Source organism: Eleutherodactylus coqui, chromosome 7, assembly GCF_035609145.1.
Source record: "Eleutherodactylus coqui strain aEleCoq1 chromosome 7, aEleCoq1.hap1, whole genome shotgun sequence".
In the NCBI taxonomy this organism is placed as follows: Eukaryota; Metazoa; Chordata; class Amphibia; order Anura; family Eleutherodactylidae; genus Eleutherodactylus; species Eleutherodactylus coqui.
This window is the reverse complement of record NC_089843.1, coordinates 314,192-334,906: the sequence shown is the minus strand read 5'-3', so window position 1 is coordinate 334,906 and position 20,715 is coordinate 314,192. Positions and strand designations below refer to the sequence as shown.

Sequence of the window (20,715 nt, the reverse complement as noted above, 5' to 3'; positions counted from 1 at the left end):
GGATTTGAGACTTAGACATTGCGGCAGCCTCTAGGCTTATTTTGAAGCACTAGTTTCTCTCCTTTTGTCTTTTTTGACATCCAACTAAGATTGGGGCTAACAGACACATATTGCTGTCTCCCCTTCTAGTGCTTCACTTTTGTTAATATCAGGCCGCTTGACTACCTCTATAGCATGACTATCGCGTCATAGTCCCTCTGAACCTAGAAATAGCTCATTTTTCCTCAGTTAGGAGCAGGAGCTATTGGCACTTCTGAGTCAGGATCCATCTCCTTAGACTCTTTAAATAGTTCACTTACCTTAAGTGACCTATTTTTCTTATTAGTGAAACTGAGAGTTTATCACCTATTTCAGTTGTTAATCCTTTATGATACTCTGTGACGTGATACAATCTCATCTTCTTGTGAATATACACAAATTCGTTATCTATAGCTTGAGTACTATATCTCCTGATGATCCACAAAGACTATGTGGTGAAACGCGTAGAGTCTAAAGTACTATTTCCACGCATTAACTGCTGAAAGCAGATACCATCATTGCATCATCAATTCTCAGCTCCTTTTAGCATATAGAGGAATAAAGTACAATCGTATATACATTTCCTCTTGGTTATCTAGAGTCTTGTACTCAAATATCTGGAGAAAAGAAACACTACCAGTACAATATATTGAGTTCTAACTGACCCTAAGCATTTTTCTATTACATACAGATGCTCTATAAATATTGGGGTTGGGTGATTACACTATTACACCCCACCATATTTTGTCCAGATAGGACCTATAAATCTTAATTTGCACCGAACGATACACGTTCGATGCGAATAGATACCTGTCTAATACGCTTCTTCACAGAGACGGAGTGGAGCTTAGAGATTCTAAAAAACTCTATCCGGGCTCTGGTACTACCACAATTAAATGAGCCCGTTTAACTTCCACTCTTGCTCTGTTGGGGTCTTCTAGATTCCTGTCCTAGTGGAGTGTTCGTAAACACTCATCGAGTGTCATAATCCAGGTCGCTACGGGTACCACTATTTGTTTCGTGGTCTACCTCACCTGGTTCCTTGTTTTTGTATGTTTGTCAGTGTTGTGCCCTTTCTTCGTTTTTTAATCGTATCTTATTAAAAATTTGAGTTTTAATATAAGTCACGTCTGTGAATTGTGTCTGCTGTCCATGGTGCAAAATTCTCCACAGGGAGCTAGAGATTACATTGTTTTCTCTTAGCAGCCCATAGCTGAACAATGGAGCTAATTACAGAGATCAGACCTGCTGAGTTCTGCAACAACTCCCAGAAGCTCAATTGCATGCAAATGAAGCTGATAAAGTACTAATAGCAATTAGTGCCTATTAGTACTTTATGTAAAACAATCACTGATCTTTCAATCTTTTAAAAGATAATTATCCTAGTGTGTAAATGGGCCTTTAGAATGTGATTCCTAAAGGACTAAGTGTATCTCTATATTCCCCCTTTCCTGGTGACATGGATTTTTTAACAAATAGACACAAACTAATAATTCCTGCTCATTACCACTAATTATCCTATGCTGCAGCACTGGAGAAGGCGAATGTCCTCTATACATCCGTTCTAGCCTTTGAGAATCATCTTGAAGTCCTGCATTTGGTAATAGGAAATTGTGAGCCTAGAGATAATCCCAAGGAAATGGAGCGCACTCCAGCTCATGCAACTAATGATTATCCGAAGGGTATTAAATGACAATAGAAGAACCCAGATTCACTGTGGGCTCCAGAGACGGTCCCCGCAGACCCTCTGCTCCACTTACTGATACCAGCTGTGTCCTTGTGTCTCATATACTCAGGACCCCTGTGGATACAAAATAAACTGCTACTTGTTCCATTTCCCATAAATCAAGCCCTATGGATGCCTTTGGACCCAAAAAACTGTGTAGAAAACCAATGCGATCTCGGTCCCGGACACAAATCCACCAATAATGGTTAGTCAATCCCATGCAAACTGTGTCGACGGTGCAGCCGGGACCTCCGAACTTCTGATCCAGATGACGAGGTACCAGTAATCGCAGCTTTCTCTACATATAGCTGATGCAGAAATACCCCTCCTCCCACTTCACTCAATAGTGAGATTCTATGTACTGACAACATTGATATGGAGGGCCGTCTAGAACAAGTCATCCCAACTATAGCTTCCTCTAGTGAGTGTAATTGTATGGGCGATGACCAACCCTCGTCAGGCTCCAGCACCACGTCAGCAAACTCTGTTTTAGACCTTCCCTCCCAATACAGTCCCCAATCTGCCAACATAAGACCTCTCCTCGGCTAACGAGCCTTACCAATCACACAATACTTCCCAACAGCCAACCGATCACCCACAAAGAGATAAAGAGGATGTAAGGGTGGGAGGAAAAGGCCTAAAGTTCAAATAACCCACATTAGCAAAGAAGAATAAAATCAGATAGCCAAAGCAAAACTATTTGACTTCTCCACTTATAATATAAATGAGCCTGAAACCTCAGCACTTTCCAAGGCTTTATCCCTTTGTAACCGTTTCCAGCCCAATTCCTTTATCTGTCAGCTCCCCCGGACACGTCACATTGCCATTGTATCTACAACTAATATTCCCTAGTGTTTTGACTGGAAACTTATTAAACTCCGACCCCTCAGAGCAATTAGTGAGGATGTCAAACCCAAATCTCGTTTTAATCCCCTACAACATTGAGGCTCTCGCATTGACATGCTTTAGTCAGTATACTATAGTCAGTAACGGTTTTCGTAGCCTAAAACCCCCCGACTACTATGAAAAAGAACCCAACAACTAAGGAAAGACATGGTGAGATTGTTATACGGCCAGTGGACGAGGGGGAACGTTGGCATCCAGTACTTGGGTATACTAATAGATCATAGACTGAACATGAGTCAACAATGTGATGCAGCAGCAAAAAAGGCAAACACAATTCTGGGCTGTATTAAGAGAAGCATAGAGTCTAGATCATGTGAGGTCATTATCCCCTCTACTCTTCCTTAGTCAGACCTCATCTGGAATACTGGGTCCAGTTCTGGGCACCCCACTTTATACAAGACATAGACAAACTGGAGCAAGTTCAGAGAAGAGTTACCAAGATGGTGAGCGGTCTGCAAATCATGTCCTATGAGGAACGGTTAAAGGATCTGGGAATGTTTAGCAGAAGAGAAGGCTGAGAGGAGACTTAATAGCGGTCTACAAATATCTACCATTCTGCAGAGGGATCAGCCCTATTCTCATCTGCACAAGGAAAGACTAGAAGCAATGGGATGAAACTGAAAGGGAGGAGACACAGATTAGATATTAGACAGTGAGGGGGATCAATGAGTGGAACAGGTTACCACAGGAGGTGGGGAGTTCTCCATCAATGGAAGTGTTCAGAGGGTGGGCAGACATCTATCTGAGATCCTGGAGGACCCTTCCAACTCTACCATTCTATGATTCCATTCTATGAATCCACCAACACAGCCACGACAGGAGGCCTGCATGCAAGGTCTTTTTATATGAAACAGCCTCACATCCCTGCTGGGGCTCCCTTCGTCACAGCCGCGGCAGGAGATCACGCTATTCTCCACTGTTTTCAATGGGGCTGGTGGCAGCAGTAGTTAAGACTGAAGGACCCCCTCTCCCCCCCAGAAAAGGAAGGATCACTGACCCAAATGGCAGGCACCACAAAATAAGTGAACCTCAAGACTGTATAAGACAAGCCAATCCGGCAGCATCTCCTACAGGGCTGAAAAGCTCCTCTCCCACCCAGAGGGGGGAAGAAGGCGCCAAGTAGTGCTGGGGGACCCTTTATGCTTCCTGTCCGTACCCGGTGGGTTCATCTCATGGTCAGGAGGCAACAAGGGAGGAGACGGGAAAAGGTCATAGAAAGATTGTATCACCTCTCCGGTCAGCAGGTAGATGATCTCCAAGGCGACGTCCAATATCCTTCTGGAGGTCTCCTTTATGTCCATCCTTGGGGGAGGGGTCATTCAGATGATGGGGGTTGTAGTACCGCAGCAGGCTCTATGAGAGGAGAAGATCATTAGTGACACCCAGAACCTCCCATCAACACATGGATTATAGACGGCTGCCGTAGATGAGGTTTACATTGTATGCAAGTGGGTTTTCCAGGCAGCGCCCGCTGAGATGGACTGGGGGCGCTGCTCCGACCCGTGTAGTGGCTGACGCAGCTTTCATTCAGGTCAATGGAACCCTAGCCTGCAATTACAAGCACAGCGTCCATTGATTTCAATGAAGGATGAGCTTCCACTCCGACCCCGATGTATCTCGGCGGACGCTGTGCGGACAACCCTTCCTTGCCTGGATCGGGGAGACCCTGTGTGAATAACCCCTTTGGTGGCGGGGTCAACATCCACCAGAGCATCCCGGTGGTGTGACAGGTAAAGCATACTCCGGCAGAGCCACCAGTGCCCTCAGGCTGCGATTACGGTTAGCGGATCAGCGGTAACTTTCTGCTGAAAACCGTACACACACACACATATATATATATGAGGGGCTGCTGAGAAGGCTTTGGCTTTGTGTTCTTGTTTCTATGGTAACGGATGTTACATCACATGGAAGCCTTATGTGTCTAATATATGTTTGTAGCTTATGGCCACAGTGATCTCGGCACGCGGGAACACAAAATGGCGGAGTCTAAGGCGATATTCACAGCCAATCAGAGCAGAGGAGTGATAAAGTCGGCGCAGGATATTCCTGGTGATCTGTCGCAGACATTGGGGATCAATGCCCTTCATATTCTACAGTTATGGACTGGGGGCCACTTCAGTCCCAATGATGAGGAACGTCCTGGACGACCGAGAGAGGTTGTTGTTCCGGAGATCGCCGGTGCTGCGCACAACCTCATACTGGAGAATCGGCCGGCTGCAGGAATAGCCGCCATCATGGGGGTTTGTGGGGAACGGGTTTGTGTCATCATCCATGAAGAAGCCATCTGCAAAGTGGGTCCCCAAATGTCTGACAACAGATCAGAAGAGCATGGAGTGACAACTCCCCGGTCCATTTGTCAGCGTTTACGGACTGATAAGAACTTCCTGGATGGACCGGTCACCATGGATGAGACCTGGATTTATGTGTATGACCCTGAAACCAAGGAGCAGTCAGAGAGTGGAGGCCCAGTGGTCCTCAGCCACTAAGGGGATGGCGCCTGTGTACAGATATATACAGCCACTACTAGGGGGAGCTCACTGCATACAGATATATACAGCCACCACTAGGGGGAGCTCACTACATACAGATATATACAGCCACCACTAGAGGGAGCTCACTGCATACAGATATATACAGCCACTACTAGGGGGAGCAGTCAGAGAGTGGAGGCCCAGTGGTTCTCAGCCACTAAGGTGATGGCGTCTGTGTACATATATATACAGCCACCACTAGGGGGAGCTCACTACATACAGATATATACAGCCACCACTAGGGGGAGCTCACTACATACAGATATATACAGCCACCACTAGGGGGAGCTCACTACATACAGATATATACAGCCACCACTAGGGGGAGCTCACTGCATACAGATATATACAGCCACCACTAGGGGGAGCAGTCAGAGAGTGGAGGCCCAGTGGTTCTCAGCCACTAAGGTGATGGCGTCTGTATTCAGATATATACAGCCACCACTAGGGGGAGCTCACTACATACAGATATATACAGCCACCACTAGGGGGAGCTCACTGCATACAGATATATACAGCCACCACTAGGGGGAGCGGTCAGAGAGTGGAGGCCCAGTGGTTCTCAGCCACTAAGGTGATGGCGTCTGTGTTCTGGGATAAGGAGGGCGTGCTGCTAGTGGACGACCTTCACAATGGTTCCACCATCAATGTAAGGGATTACATTGAACTTTTGGACCAATTGAAGGCAGCTCTGAAGGCCAAAAGGCGCAGCAAGCTGTCCAAAGGAATCTTGTTCCTGCAAGACAACGCCTCCGCTCACACTGCACAAGCGACCACGGCAAAACTGGTGGAGCTAGGCTTCCAGGTGGTTGACCACCCACCTTATTCACCAGATCTAGCCCCCTCCGACTATCATCTGTTTCCAGAAGAAACACCTCAAGGAGTCCACATGTCCCCCCATTTCTGATGCCACGGCTGCTACGGATGACTGGTGTGAGGCACAACCCAAATCCTTCTTTTTGCAAGGCTTACAGAACTTGTTATCCCGATGTAAGAAGTGTGCTGGCATCAGTGGAGAGGATGTGGGAGAAATGTGAAGTTTCATCTTCCCATCTCGTGTCTTTCTGGGTAAAGCCAAAGACTTATCAGCAGCCCCTCGTATTTATATTTATACATACATACACACCCTATATACCTTATATACAATACACTACATTATATACATCCCTGTATTATCTAACTATACACCTATAAAGTAGGAGCTTTATCAAGTATGTTATACAGTTCGACAAGGCAGGAGACAGGTAGGCCACAAACTCTGCCGAAATGCCTTACACTTCAAAGCGATCACTAATGTTGTCACCTCTGCTCTCATCCTTGCTCTCAGTTTCAGAACTTCTTTTCAATGTCCACCTCTGGGGTACTCTATTCACATCAGCCCCTCTCTCCTATCCTCAGCCTGCATGCACTCTTTACTTTCTTACTTAGCCTCAAAACACCTAACGCCACTAACAAACATAACAGCCGCCCTCATTAATCTCCTAACCATCTGCTCACTCTCGCTATCTTGCTGCTACTAGCAGCTGAGAATATCTCCCTCAATCCTGGCCCACCCTCCACTGCTCCTAACTATTACCACCTACCTAACTCGCTAAGCCAACCTCAAGCCCAACTGCTAGCCCATGCGAACCCTCCCCTGACTCCTATAAATCTGCGTTCTGGAACTGCCAGTCAGCATGTAATAAACTCCCCCCATCCACAACTTTTTTACTGCTTAATCCCTAAATCTGCTCGCTCTCACAGAACCGTGGATCCAGCAGTCTGACACGGCCTCCCCTGCTGCACTGTCTTACAATGGCCTGCAGTTCTCCCATACCCCGAGGCCACATGACAGGCGAGGGGGAGGAGTAGGTGCCGCCGCCGCCGCCCCCCACGGTATCCTCAGTCACCTTCCCGTTGTTTGAGGTACATATGCTACGGCTTTTCCGCCCGCTGTCCATGCGAGTAGCAGTAATCTACCGCCCCTCAGCTGCTCCTCGCCTCTTTCTGGACCACTTTGCTGCCTGGCTATCCCTGTATCCCTCATCCACAGCACCGCGCCGCCCTACATTGTATCCCTCATCCACAGCACCACGCCGCCCTACATTCTATCCCTCATACACAGCACCACGCCGCCCTACATTGTATCCCTCATCCACAGCACAGCACCGACCTACATTGTATCCCTCATCCACAGCACCGCACCGCCCTACATTGTATCCGTCATCCACAGCACCGCGCCGCCCTACATTGTATCCGTCATCCACAGCACCGCGCCGCCCTACATTGTATCCCTCATCCACAGCGCCGCCCTACATTGTATCCCTCAGCCACAGCTCCGCCCTACACTGTATCCCTCAGCCACAGCGCCCCCCTGTATTGTATCCCTCAGCCACAGCACCGCGCCACCCTACATTGTATCCCTCAGCCACAGCGCCCCCCTGTATTGTATCCCTCATCCACAGCACCGCGCCGCCCTACATTGTATCCCTCAGCCACAGCACCGCGTCACCCTACATTGTATCCCTCATCCACAGCGCAGCGCCGTCCTACATTGTATCCCTCATCCACCGCGCCGCACTACATTGTATCCCTCATGCACTGCACCGCGCCGCCCTACATTGTATCCCTCATCTGCCGCGCCGCACTACATTGTATCCCTCATCCACACCGCCGCGCCGCCCTCCTTTGTATCCCTCATCCACAGCGCCGCCCTACATAGTATCCCTCATCCACAGCGCCGCCTTACATTGTATCCCTCATCCAGAGCACCGCGCTGCCCTACATTGAATCCCTCATCCACCGCGCCGCCCTACATTGTATCCCTCAACCACAGCACCACCCTACATTGCATCCCTCAACCACAGCGCCGCGCCGCCCTCCTTTGTATCCCTCATCCACAGCGCCGCCCTACATTGCATCCCTCATCCACAGCACTGCGCCGCCCTCCTTTGTATCCCTCATCCACCGCGCCGCCCTACATTGTATCCCTCATCCACCGCGCCGCCCTACATTGTATCCCTCATCCACAGCACCGCGCTGCCCTACATTGTATCCCTCATCCACCGCGCCGCCCTACATTGTATCCCTCAACCACAGCGCCGCGCCGCCCTACATTGTATCCCTCAACCACAGCGCCGCGCCGCCCTCCTTTGTATCCCTCATCCACAGCGCCGCCCTACATTGCATCCCTCATCCACAGCACCTCGCCGCCCTCCTTTGTATCCCTCATCCATAGCACCGCCCTACATTGTACCCCTCAGCCACAGCACCGCGTCACCCTACATTGTATCCCTCATGCACAGCACCGCGCCGCCCTACATTGTATCCCTCATCCACAGCGCCGCGCCACCCTCCTTTGTATCCCTCATCCGCTGCGCCGCACTACATTGTATCCCTCAACCACAGCGCCGCGCCGCCCTCCTTTGTATCCCTCATCCACAGCGCCGCCCTACATTGCATCCCTCATCCACAGCACCTCGCCGCCCTCCTTTGTATCCCTCATCCACAGCACCGCCCTACATTGTACCCCTCAGCCACAGCACCGCGTCACCCTACATTGTATCCCTCATGCACAGCACCGCGCCGCCCTACATTGTATCCCTCATCCACAGCACCGCGCCGCCCTACATTGTATCCCTCATGCACAGCACCGCGCCGCCCTACATTGTATTCCTCATCCACAGCACCGCGCCGCCCTACATTGTATCCCTCATCCGCCGTGCCACCCTACATTGTATCCCTCATCCACAGCACCGCCCTACATTGTATCCCTCAACCACAGCGCCGCGCCGCCCTCCATTGTATCCCTCATCCACAGCGCTGCCCCGCCCTCATTTGTATCCCTCATCCAGAGCGCCGCCCTCCTTTGTATCCCTCATCCACAGCACCACGCCGCCTTACATTGTATCCCTCATCCACAGCACCGCGCTGCCCTACATTGTATCCCTCATCCACCGCGCCGCCCTACATTGTATCCCTCATCCACAGCACCGCGCCGTGTATACACCCACCCTCCACTGCTCCTAACTATTACCACCTACCTAACTCGCTAAGCCAACCTCAAGCCCAACTGCTAGCCCATGCGAACCCTCCCCTGACTCCATTAAATGTGCATTCTGAGAACAGTCAGCATGTAATAAACTCCCCCCATCCACAACTTTTTTACTGCTTAATCTTTAAGTCTGCTCGGTCTCACAGAACCGTGGATCCAGCAGTCTGACATGGCCTCCCCTGCTGCATTGTCTTATGAAAGGCGTGGCGGAGGAACAGGTGCCGCCCCCCCCCCGGAATCCTCAGTCACCTTCCCGTTGTTTGAGGTACATACGCTACGGCTTTTCTGTCCACTGTCCATGCGAGTAGCAGTAATCTACAGCCCCTCAGGTGCTCCTCGCCTGTTCTTGGACCACTTTGCTTCCTGGCTCCTCCTGTATCCCTCATCCACAGCGCCGCCCTACATTGTATCCCTCATCCACAGCACCGCCCTGCATTGTATCCCTCATCCACAGCACCGCCCTACATTGTATCCCTTATCCACAGCGCCGCCCTACATTGTATCCCTCAGCCACAGCTCCACCCTACACTGTATCCCTCAGCCACAGCGCCCCCCTGTATTGTATCCCTCAGCCACAGCGCCCCCCTGTATTGTATCCCTCAGCCACAGCGCCCCCCTGTATTGTATCCCTCAGCCACAGCACCGCGCCGCCCTACATTGTATCCCTCATCCACAGCACCGCCCTACATTGTATGCCTCATCCACAACACTGCGCCGCCCTACATTGTATCCCTCATCCACCGCGCCGCACTACATTGTATTCCTCATCCACAGCACCACCCTACACTTCATCCCTCATCCACAGCGCCACCCTACATTGTATCCCTCATCCACAGCGCCGCCCTACATTGTATCCCTCATCCACAGCACCGCGCCGCCCTACATTGTATCCCTCATCCACAGCACCGCGCCGCCTTACCTTGTATCCCTCATTCACCGCGCCGCCATAAATTGTATCCCTCATCCACAGCAACGCGCTGCCCTACATTGTATCCCTCATCCACCGCGCCGCACTACATTGTATCCCTCATCCACAGCACCGCCCTACATTGTATCCCTCATCCACAGCACTGCACCGCCCTACATTGTATCCCTCATCCACAGCACCGCGCCGCCTTACCTTGTATCCCTCATCCACCGTGCAGCACTACATTGTATCCCTCAACCACAGCGCCGCCCTACATTGTATCCCTCATCCACAGCACCGCGTCACCCTACATTGTATCCCTCATCCACAGCACCGCGCCGCTCTACATTGTATCCCTCATCCGCCGCGCCGCACTACATTGTATCCCTCAACCACAGCGCCGCGCCGCCCTACATTGTATCCCTCATCCACCGCGCCGCACTACATTGTATCCCTCAACCACAGCGCCGCGCCGCCCTACATTGTATCCCTCATCCACAGCGACGCGCCGCCCTCCTTTGTGTCCCTCATCCAGAGCGCCGCCCTCCTTTGTATCCCTCATCCACAGCGCCGCCCTACATTGTATCCCTCATCCACAGCACCGCGCCGCCTTACATTGTATCCCTCATCCACCGCGCCGCCATACATTGTATCCCTCATCCACAGCACCGCCATACATTGTATCCCTCATCCACAGCACCGCACTGCCCTACATTGTATCCCTCATCCACCGCGCCGCACTACATTGTATCCCTGAACCACAGCTCCGCGCCGCCCTCCTTTGTATCCCTCATCTACAGCGCCGCCCAACATTGTATCCCTCATCCACCGTGCCGCACTACATTGTATCCCTCAACCACAGCACCGCGCCGCCCTCCTTTGTATCCCTCATCCACAGCGCCGCCCTACATTGTATCCCTCATCCACAGCACCGCCCTACATTGTATCCCTCATCCACAGCACTGCGCCACCCTACATTGTTTCCCTCATCCACAGCACCGCGCCGCCTTACCTTGTATCCCTCAACCACCGCGCTGCACTACATTGTATCCCTCAACCACAGCGCCGCCCTACATTGTATCCCTCATCCACAGCACCGCGCTTCCATATATTACATCCCTCAGCCACAGCACCGCGTCACCCTACATTGTATCCCTCATGCACAGCACCGCGCCGCCCTACATTGTATCCCTCATCCACAGCACCGCGCCGCCCTACATTGTATCCCTCATCCGCCGTGCCGCCCTACATTGTATCCCTCATCCACAGCACCGCCCTACATTGTATCCCTCAACCACAGCGCCGCGCCGCCCTCCATTGTATCCCTCATCCACAGCGCCGCGCCGCCCTCATTTGTATCCCTCATCCAGAGCGCCGCCCTCCTTTGTATCCCTCATCCACAGCACCGCGCCGCCTTACATTGTATCCCTCATCCACCGCGCCGCCATACATTGTATCCCTCATCCACAGCACCGCCCTACATTGTATCCCTCATCCACAGCACCGCGCCGTGTATACACCCACCCTCCACTGCTCCTAACTATTACCACCTACCTAACTCGCTAAGCCAACCTCAAGCCCAACTGCTAGCCCATGCGAACCCTCCCCTGACTCCATTAAATGTGCGTTCTGAGAACAGTCAGCATGTAATAAACTCCCCCCATCCACAACTTTTTTACTGCTTAATCTTTAAGTCTGCTCGGTCTCACAGAACCGTGGATCCAGCAGTCTGACATGGCCTCCCCTGCTGCATTGTTTTATGAAAGGCGTGGCGGAGGAACAGGTGCCGCCCCCCCCCCCGGAATCCTCAGTCACCTTCCCGTTGTTTGAGGTACATACGCTACGGCTTTTCTGTCCACTGTCCATGCGAGTAGCAGTAATCCACCGCCCCTCAGGTGCTCCTCGCCTGTTCTTGGACCACTTTGCTTCCTGGCTCCTCCTGTATCCCTCATCCACAGCGCCGCCCTACATTGTATCCCTCATCCACAGCACCGCCCTACATTGTATCCCTCATCCACAGCACCCCCTACATTGTATCCCTCATCCACAGCACCGCCCTACATTGTATCCCTCATCCACAGCACCGCCCTACATTGTATCCCTCATCCACAGCGCCGCCCTACATTGCATCCCTCATCCACAGCACCGCACCGCCCTACATTGTATCCCTCAGCCACAGCACCCCCTACATTGTATCCCTCATCCACAGCACCCCCTACATTGTATCCCTCATCCACAGCACCCCCTACATTGTATCCCTCATCCACAGCACCGCCCTACATTGTATCCCTCATCCACATCACCGCCCTACATTGTATCCCTCATCCACAGCGCCGCCCTACATTGTATCCCTCATCTACCGCGCCGCCCTACATTGCATCCCTCATCCACATCACCGCCCTACATTGTATCCCTCATCCACAGCGCCGCCCTACATTGTATCCCTCATCTACCGCGCCGCCCTACATTGTATCCCTCAGCCACAGCTCCGCCCTACACTGTATCCCTCAGCCACAGCGCCCCCCTGTATTGTATCCCTCAGCCACAGCGCCCCCCTGTATTGTATCCCTCAGCCACAGCACCGCGCCGCCCTACATTGTATCCCTCATCCACAGCACCGCCCTACATTGTATGCCTCATCCACAACACTGCGCCGCCCTACATTGTATCCCTCATCCACCGCGCCGCACTACATTGTATTCCTCATGCACAGCACCGAGCCGCCCTACACTGTATTCCTGAGCTACAGCACCGCAACGCCCTACATTGTATCCCTCAACCACAGCACCGCACAGCCCTACATTGTATCCCTCATCCACAGCACCGCACCACCCTACACTGTATCCGTCAGCCACAGCACCGCGCCGCCCTACATTGTATCCGTCATCCGCCGCGCCGCACTACATTGTATCCCCCATCCACAGCGCCGCCCTCCATTGTATCCCTCATCCACAGCACCGTGCCGCCCTCCTTCGTATCCCTCATCCACAGCGCTGCACCGCCCTACATTGCATCCCTCAGCCACCGCACCGCCCTACATTGCATCCCTCAGCCACAGCACCGCGCCGCCCTATATTGTATCCCTCAGCCACAGCACCACCCTACATTGTATCCCTCCTCCACAGCACCGCACCGCCCTACATTGTATTCCTCATCCACAGCACCGCCCTATATTGTATCCCTCATCCACAGCACAGCGCCCCCCTATATTGTATCTCTCAGCCACAGCACCGCGCCGCCCTACATTGCATGCCTCAGCCACAGGACCGCACCGCCCTACATTGCATCCCTCATCCACAGCACAGCGCCCCCCTATATTGTATCTCTCATCCACAGCACCGCGCCGCCCTACATTGTATCCCTCATCCACAGCACCGCCCTACATTGTATCCCTCATCCACAGCACCGCACCGCCCTACATTGTATCCCTCACCCACAGCACCGCCCTACATTGTATCCCTCATCCACAGCACCCCCTATATTGTATCTCTCATCCACAGCACCGCGCCGCCCTACATTGTATCCCTCATCCACAGCACCGCACCGCCCTACATTGTATCCCACACCCACAGCACCGCACCGCCCTACATTGTATCCCTCACCCACAGCACAGCGCCACCCTACATTGTATCCCTCATCCACAGCACAGCGCCCCCCTATATTGTATCTCTCATCCACAGCACCGCGCCGCCCTACATTGTATCCCTCATCCACAGCACCGCGCCACCCTACATTGTATCCCTCATCCACAGCGCCAACCTACATTGTATCCCTCATCCACAGCGCCCCCTATATTGTATCTCTCATCCACAGCACCGCGCCGCCCTACATTGTATCCCTCATCCACAGCGCCGCGCCGCCCTACATTGTATCCCTCATCCACAGCACCGCCCTACATTGTATCCCTCATCCACAGCACCGCGCCGCCCTACATTGTATCCCTCATCCACAGCACCGCGCCGCCCTACATTGTATCCCTCATCCACAGGACTGCACCGCCCTACATTGTATCCCTCATCCATAGCACCGCACCGCCCTACATTGTATCCCTCATCCACAGCACCGCCCTACATTGTATCCCTCATCCACAGCACCGCACCGCCCTATATTGTATCCCTTATCCACAGCACCGCACCGCCCTACATTGTATCCCTCACCCACAGCACAGCGCCCCCCTACATTGTATCCCTCATCCACAGCACCGCACCGCACTACATTGTATCCCTCACCCACAGCACAGCACCGCCCTACATTGTATCCCTCATCCACAGCACTACGCCGCCCTACATTGTATCCCTCATCCACAGCACTGCGCCGCCCTACATTGTATCCCTCATCCACAGCACTGCGCCACCCTACATTGTATCCCTCATCCACAGCACTGCGCCGCCCTACATTGTATCCCTCATCCACAACACCGCGCTGCCATACCTTGTATCCCTCATCCACCGCGCCGCACTACATTGTATCCCTCAACCACAGCGCCGCCCTACATTGTATCCCTCATCCACAGCACCGCGCCACCCTACATTGTATCCCTCATCCACAGCACGCCCTATATTGTATCTCTCATCCACAGCACCGCGCCGCCCTACATTGTATCCCACATCCACAGCACCGCGCCGCCCTACATTGTATCCCTCATCCACAGCACCCCCTATATTGTATCTCTCATCCACAGCACCGCGCCGCCCTACATTGTATCCCTCATCCACAGCACCGCGCCACCCTACATTGTATCCCTCATCCACAGCGCCCCCCTATATTGTATCTCTCATCCACAGCACCGCGCCGCCCTACATTGTATCCCTCATCCACAGCACCGCCCTACATTGTATCACTCATCCACAGCACCGCCCTACATTGTATCCCTCATCCACAGCACCGCCCTACATTGTATCCCTCATCCACAGCACCGCGCCGCCCTACATTGTATCCCTCATCCACAGCACCGCGCCGCCCTACATTGTATCCCTCATCCATAGCACTGCACCGCCCTACATTGTATCCCTCATTCACAGCACCGCCCTACATTGTATCCCTCATCCACAGCACCCCCTATATTGTATCTCTCATCCACAGCACCCCCTATATTGTATCTCTCATCGACAGCACCGCACCGCCCTACATTGTATCCCTCTTCCACAGCACCGCACCGCCCTACATTGTATCCCTCATCCACAGCACCGCACCGCCCTACAATGTATCCCTCACCCACAGCACAGCGCCCCCCTACATTGTATCACTCATCCACAGCACTGCACCGCCCTACATTGGATCCCTCACCCACAGCACAGCGCCGCCCTACATTGTATCCCTCATCCACAGCACCACGCCGCCCTACATTGTATCCCTCATCCACAGCACTGCGCCGCCCTACATTGTATCCCTCATCCACAGCACCGCGCTGCCTTACCTTGTATCCCTCATCCACCGCGCCGCACTACATTGTATCCCTCAACCACAGCGCCGCCCTACATTGTATCCCTCAACCACAGCGCCGCCCTACATTGTATCCCTCATCCACAGCACCGCGCCGCCCTACATTGTATCCCTCATCCACAGCACCGCCCTACATTGTATCACTCATCCACAGCACCGCCCTACATTGTATCCCTCATCCACAGCACCGCCCTACATTGTATCCCTCATCCACAGCACCGCGCCGCCCTACATTGTATCCCTCATCCACAGCACCGCACCGCCCTACATTGTATCCCTCATCCATAGCACTGCACCGCCCTACATTGTATCCCTCATTCACAGCACCGCCCTACATTGTATCCCTCATCCACAGCACCCCCTATATTGTATCTCTCATCCACAGCACCCCCTATATTGTATCTCTCATCGACAGCACCGCACCGCCCTACATTGTATCCCTCTTCCACAGCACCGCACCGCCCTACATTGTATCCCTCATCCACAGCACCGCACCGCCCTACAATGTATCCCTCACCCACAGCACAGCGCCCCCCTACATTGTATCACTCATCCACAGCACTGCACCGCCCTACATTGGATCCCTCACCCACAGCACAGCGCCGCCCTACATTGTATCCCTCATCCACAGCACCACGCCGCCCTACATTGTATCCCTCATCCACAGCACTGCGCCGCCCTACATTGTATCCCTCATCCACAGCACCGCGCTGCCTTACCTTGTATCCCTCATCCACCGCGCCGCACTACATTGTATCCCTCAACCACAGCGCCGCCCTACATTGTATCCCTCAACCACAGCGCCGCCCTACATTGTATCCCTCATCCACAGCACCGCGCCGCCCTACATTGTATCCCTCATCCACAGCACCACCCTACATTGTATCCCTCAGCGACAGCACCGCACCACCCTAAATTGTATCCCTCCTCCACAGCACCGCACCGCCCTACACTGTATCCCTCAGCCACAGTACCACCCTACATTGTATCCCTCAGCCACAGCACCGCCCTACATTGTATTCCTCATCCACAGCACCGCACTACATTGTATCCCTCATCCACAGCGCCGCCCTATATTGTATCTCTCATCCACAGCACTGCACTGCCCTACATTGTATCCCTCATCCACAGCACCGCACCGCCCTACATTGTATCCCTCATCCACAGCACTGCACTGCCCTACATTGTATCCCTCATCCACAGCACCGCACCGTCCTACATTGTATCCCTCATCCACAGCACCGCACCGTCCTACATTGTATTCCTCATTCACAGCACCGCCCTATATTGTATCTCTCATCCACAGCACCGCGCAACCCTACATTGTATCCCTCATCCACAGCACCGCACCGCCCTACATTGTATCCCTCACCCACAGCACCGCGCCGCCCTACATTGTATCCCTCATCCACAGCACCGCACCGTCCTACATTGTATCCCTCACCCACAGCACAGCGCCGCCCTACATTGTGTCCCTCATCCACAGCACCACACCACTCTACATTGTATCCCTCACCCACAGCACCCTGCTGCCCTACATTGTATCCCTCATCCACAGCACTGCGCCGCCCTACATTGTATTCCTCATTCACAGCACCGCCCTACATTGTATCCCTCATTCACAGCACCGCCCTACATTGTATCCCTCATCCACAGCACCGCACCACCCTACATTGTATCCCTCATCCACAGCACCGCGCCGCCCAACATTGTATCCCTCATCCACAGCGCCGCCCTACATTGTATCCCTCATCCACAGCAGCGCGCCGCCCTACACTGTATCCCTCATCCACAGCACCGCACCGCCCTACATTGTATCCCTCATCCACAGCACCGTGCCGCCCTGCATTGTATCCCTCATCCACCGCGCCGCCCTACACTGTATCCCTCATCCACAGCACCGCACCGCCCTACATTGTATCCCTCATCCACAGCACCGCGCCGCCCTGCACTGTATTCCTCATCCACCGCACCGCCCTACATTGTATCCCTCATCCACAGCACCGCGCCGCCCAACATTGTATCCCACATCCACAGCACCGCGCCGCCCTACATTGTATCCCTCGGTGCAGTGCTGTATACAGTATGCTACATTATATACACCCTGTATTATATAACTATACACCTATATACACACAGTATACACTATATACAGTAGACTACATTATATACACCCCTGTATTATATAACTATACACCTATATACACACACAGTATACACTATATACAGTATACTACATTATACACACCCCTGTATTATATAACTATACACCTATATATACACAGTATACACTATATACAGTATACTACATTATATACACCCCTGTATTATATAACTATACACCTATATATACACAGTATACACTATATACAGTATAGTACATTATATATACCCTGTATTATATTACTATACACCTATATATACACACAGTATACACTATATACAGTATACATTATATACACCCTGTATTATATAACTATACACCTATATATACACACAGTATACACTATATACAGTATACATTATATACACCCTGTATTATATAACTATACACCTATATATACACACAGTATACACTATATACAGTATACATTATATACACCCTGTATTATATAACTATACACCTATATATACACAGTATACACTATATACAGTATACTACATTATATACACCCTGTATTATAACTATACACCTATATATACACAGTATACACTATATACAGTATACTACATTATATACACCCTGTATTATATAACTATACACCTATATATACACAGTATACTACATTATATACACCCCTGTATTATAACTATAACCTATATATACACACAGTATACACTATATACAGTATACTACATTATATCCACAGCACAGCGCCCCCCTACATTGTATCACTCATCCACAGCACCACGCCGCCCTACATTGTATCCCTCATCCACAGCACCACGCCGCCCTACATTGTATCCCTCATCCACAGCACTGCGCCGCCCTACATTGTATCCCTCATCCACAGCACCGCGCTGCCTTACCTTGTATCCCTCATCCACCGCGCCGCACTACATTGTATCCCTCAACCACAGCGCCGCCCTACATTGTATCCCTCAACCACAGCGCCGCCCTACATTGTATCCCTCATCCACAGCACCGCGCCGCCCTACATTGTATCCCTCATCCACATCACCACCCTACATTGTATCCCTCAACCACAGCGCCGCCCTACATTGTATCCCTCATCCACAGCACCACCCTACATTGTATCCCTCATCCACAGCACCGCACCACCCTACATTGTATCCCTCATCCACAGCACCGCGCCGCCCTACACTGTATCCCTCAGCCACAGTACCACCCTACATTGTATCCCTCAGCCACAGCACCGCCCTACATTGTATTCCTCATCCACAGCACCGCACTACATTGTATCCCTCATCCACAGCGCCGCCCTATATTGTATCTCTCATCCACAGCACTGCACTGCCCTACATTGTATCCCTCATCCACAGCACCGCACCGCCCTACATTGTATCCCTCATCCACAGCACTGCACTGCCCTACATTGTATCCCTCATCCACAGCACCGCACCGTCCTACATTGTATCCCTCATCCACAGCACCGCACCGTCCTACATTGTATTCCTCATTCACAGCACCGCCCTATATTGTATCTCTCATCCACAGCACCGCGCAGCCCTACATTGTATCCCTCATCCACAGCACCGCACCGCCCTACATTGTATCCCTCACCCACAGCACCGCGCCGCCCTACATTGTATCCCTCATCCACAGCACCGCACCGTCCTACATTGTATCCCTCACCCACAGCACAGCGCCGCCCTACATTGTATCCCTCATCCACAGCACCACACCACTCTACATTGTATCCCTCACCCACAGCACCCTGCTGCCCTACATTGTATCCCTCATCCACAGCACTGCGCCGCCTTACATTGTGTCCCTCATCCACAGCACCGCGCCGCCCTACATTGTATCCCTCATCCACAGCACCGCACCGTCCTACATTGTATCCCTCACCCACAGCACAGCGCCGCCCTACATTGTGTCCCTCATCCACAGCACCACACCACTCTACATTGTATCCCTCACCCACAGCACCCTGCTGCCCTACATTGTATCCCTCATCCACAGCACTGCGCCGCCCAACATTGTATTCCTCATTCACAGCACCGCCCTACATTGTATCCCTCATCCACAGCACCGCACCACCCTACATTGTATCCCTCATCCACAGCACCGCGCCGCCCAACATTGTATCCCTCATCCACAGCGCCGCCCTACATTGTATCCCTCATCCACAGCACCGCGCCGCCCTACACTGTATCCCTCATCCACAGCACCGCACCGCCCTGCATTGTATTCCTCATCCACCGCACCGCCCTACATTGTATCCGTCATCCACAGCACCGCGCCGCCCAACATTGTATCCCACATCCACAGCACCGCGCCGCCCTACATTGTATCCCTCGGTGCAGTGCTGTATACAGTATGCTACATTATATACACCCTGTATTATATAACTATACACCTATATACACACAGTATACACTATATACAGTATACTACATTATATACACCCCTGTATTATATAACTATACACCTATATACACACACAGTATACACTATATACAGTATACTACATTATACACACCCCTGTATTATATAACTATACACCTATATATACACAGTATACACTATATACAGTATACTACATTATATACACCCCTGTATTATATAACTATACACCTATATATACACAGTATACACTATATACAGTATAGTACATTATATATACCCTGTATTATATTACTATACACCTATATATACACACAGTATACACTATATACAGTATACATTATATACACCCTGTATTATAACTATAACCTATATATATATATATATATATATATATATATATATATATATATACACACACACACACACACAGTATACACTATATACAGTATACTACATTATATACACCCCTGTATTATATAACTATACACCTATATATACACAGTATACACTATATACAGTATACTACATTATATACACCCTGTATTATATAACTATACACCTATATATACACAGTATACACTATATACAGTATACTACATTATATACACCCCTGTATTA

General features: G+C 51.7%; 1 protein-coding gene across 5 annotated transcripts in view; it reads right to left on the bottom strand.

Moving 5' to 3' along the window:
• The window catches only part of LOC136572295 (zinc finger protein 271-like), a 302,103-nt gene that overhangs the window by 139,301 nt on the left and 142,087 nt on the right, over positions 1-20,715 (bottom strand). For 2 of the 5 annotated variants that reach the window (XM_066572752.1, XM_066572756.1), the window contains exon 2: positions 3,880-4,003. The exons of the other annotated variants lie outside the window; for them this stretch is intronic. In XM_066572752.1, coding sequence (XP_066428849.1) covers positions 3,880-3,969 — 90 coding nt within the window. In that variant the 5' untranslated portion in view covers positions 3,970-4,003. The remainder of the gene's footprint in view (positions 1-3,879; positions 4,004-20,715) is intronic. 5 annotated transcript variants of the gene reach the window in all.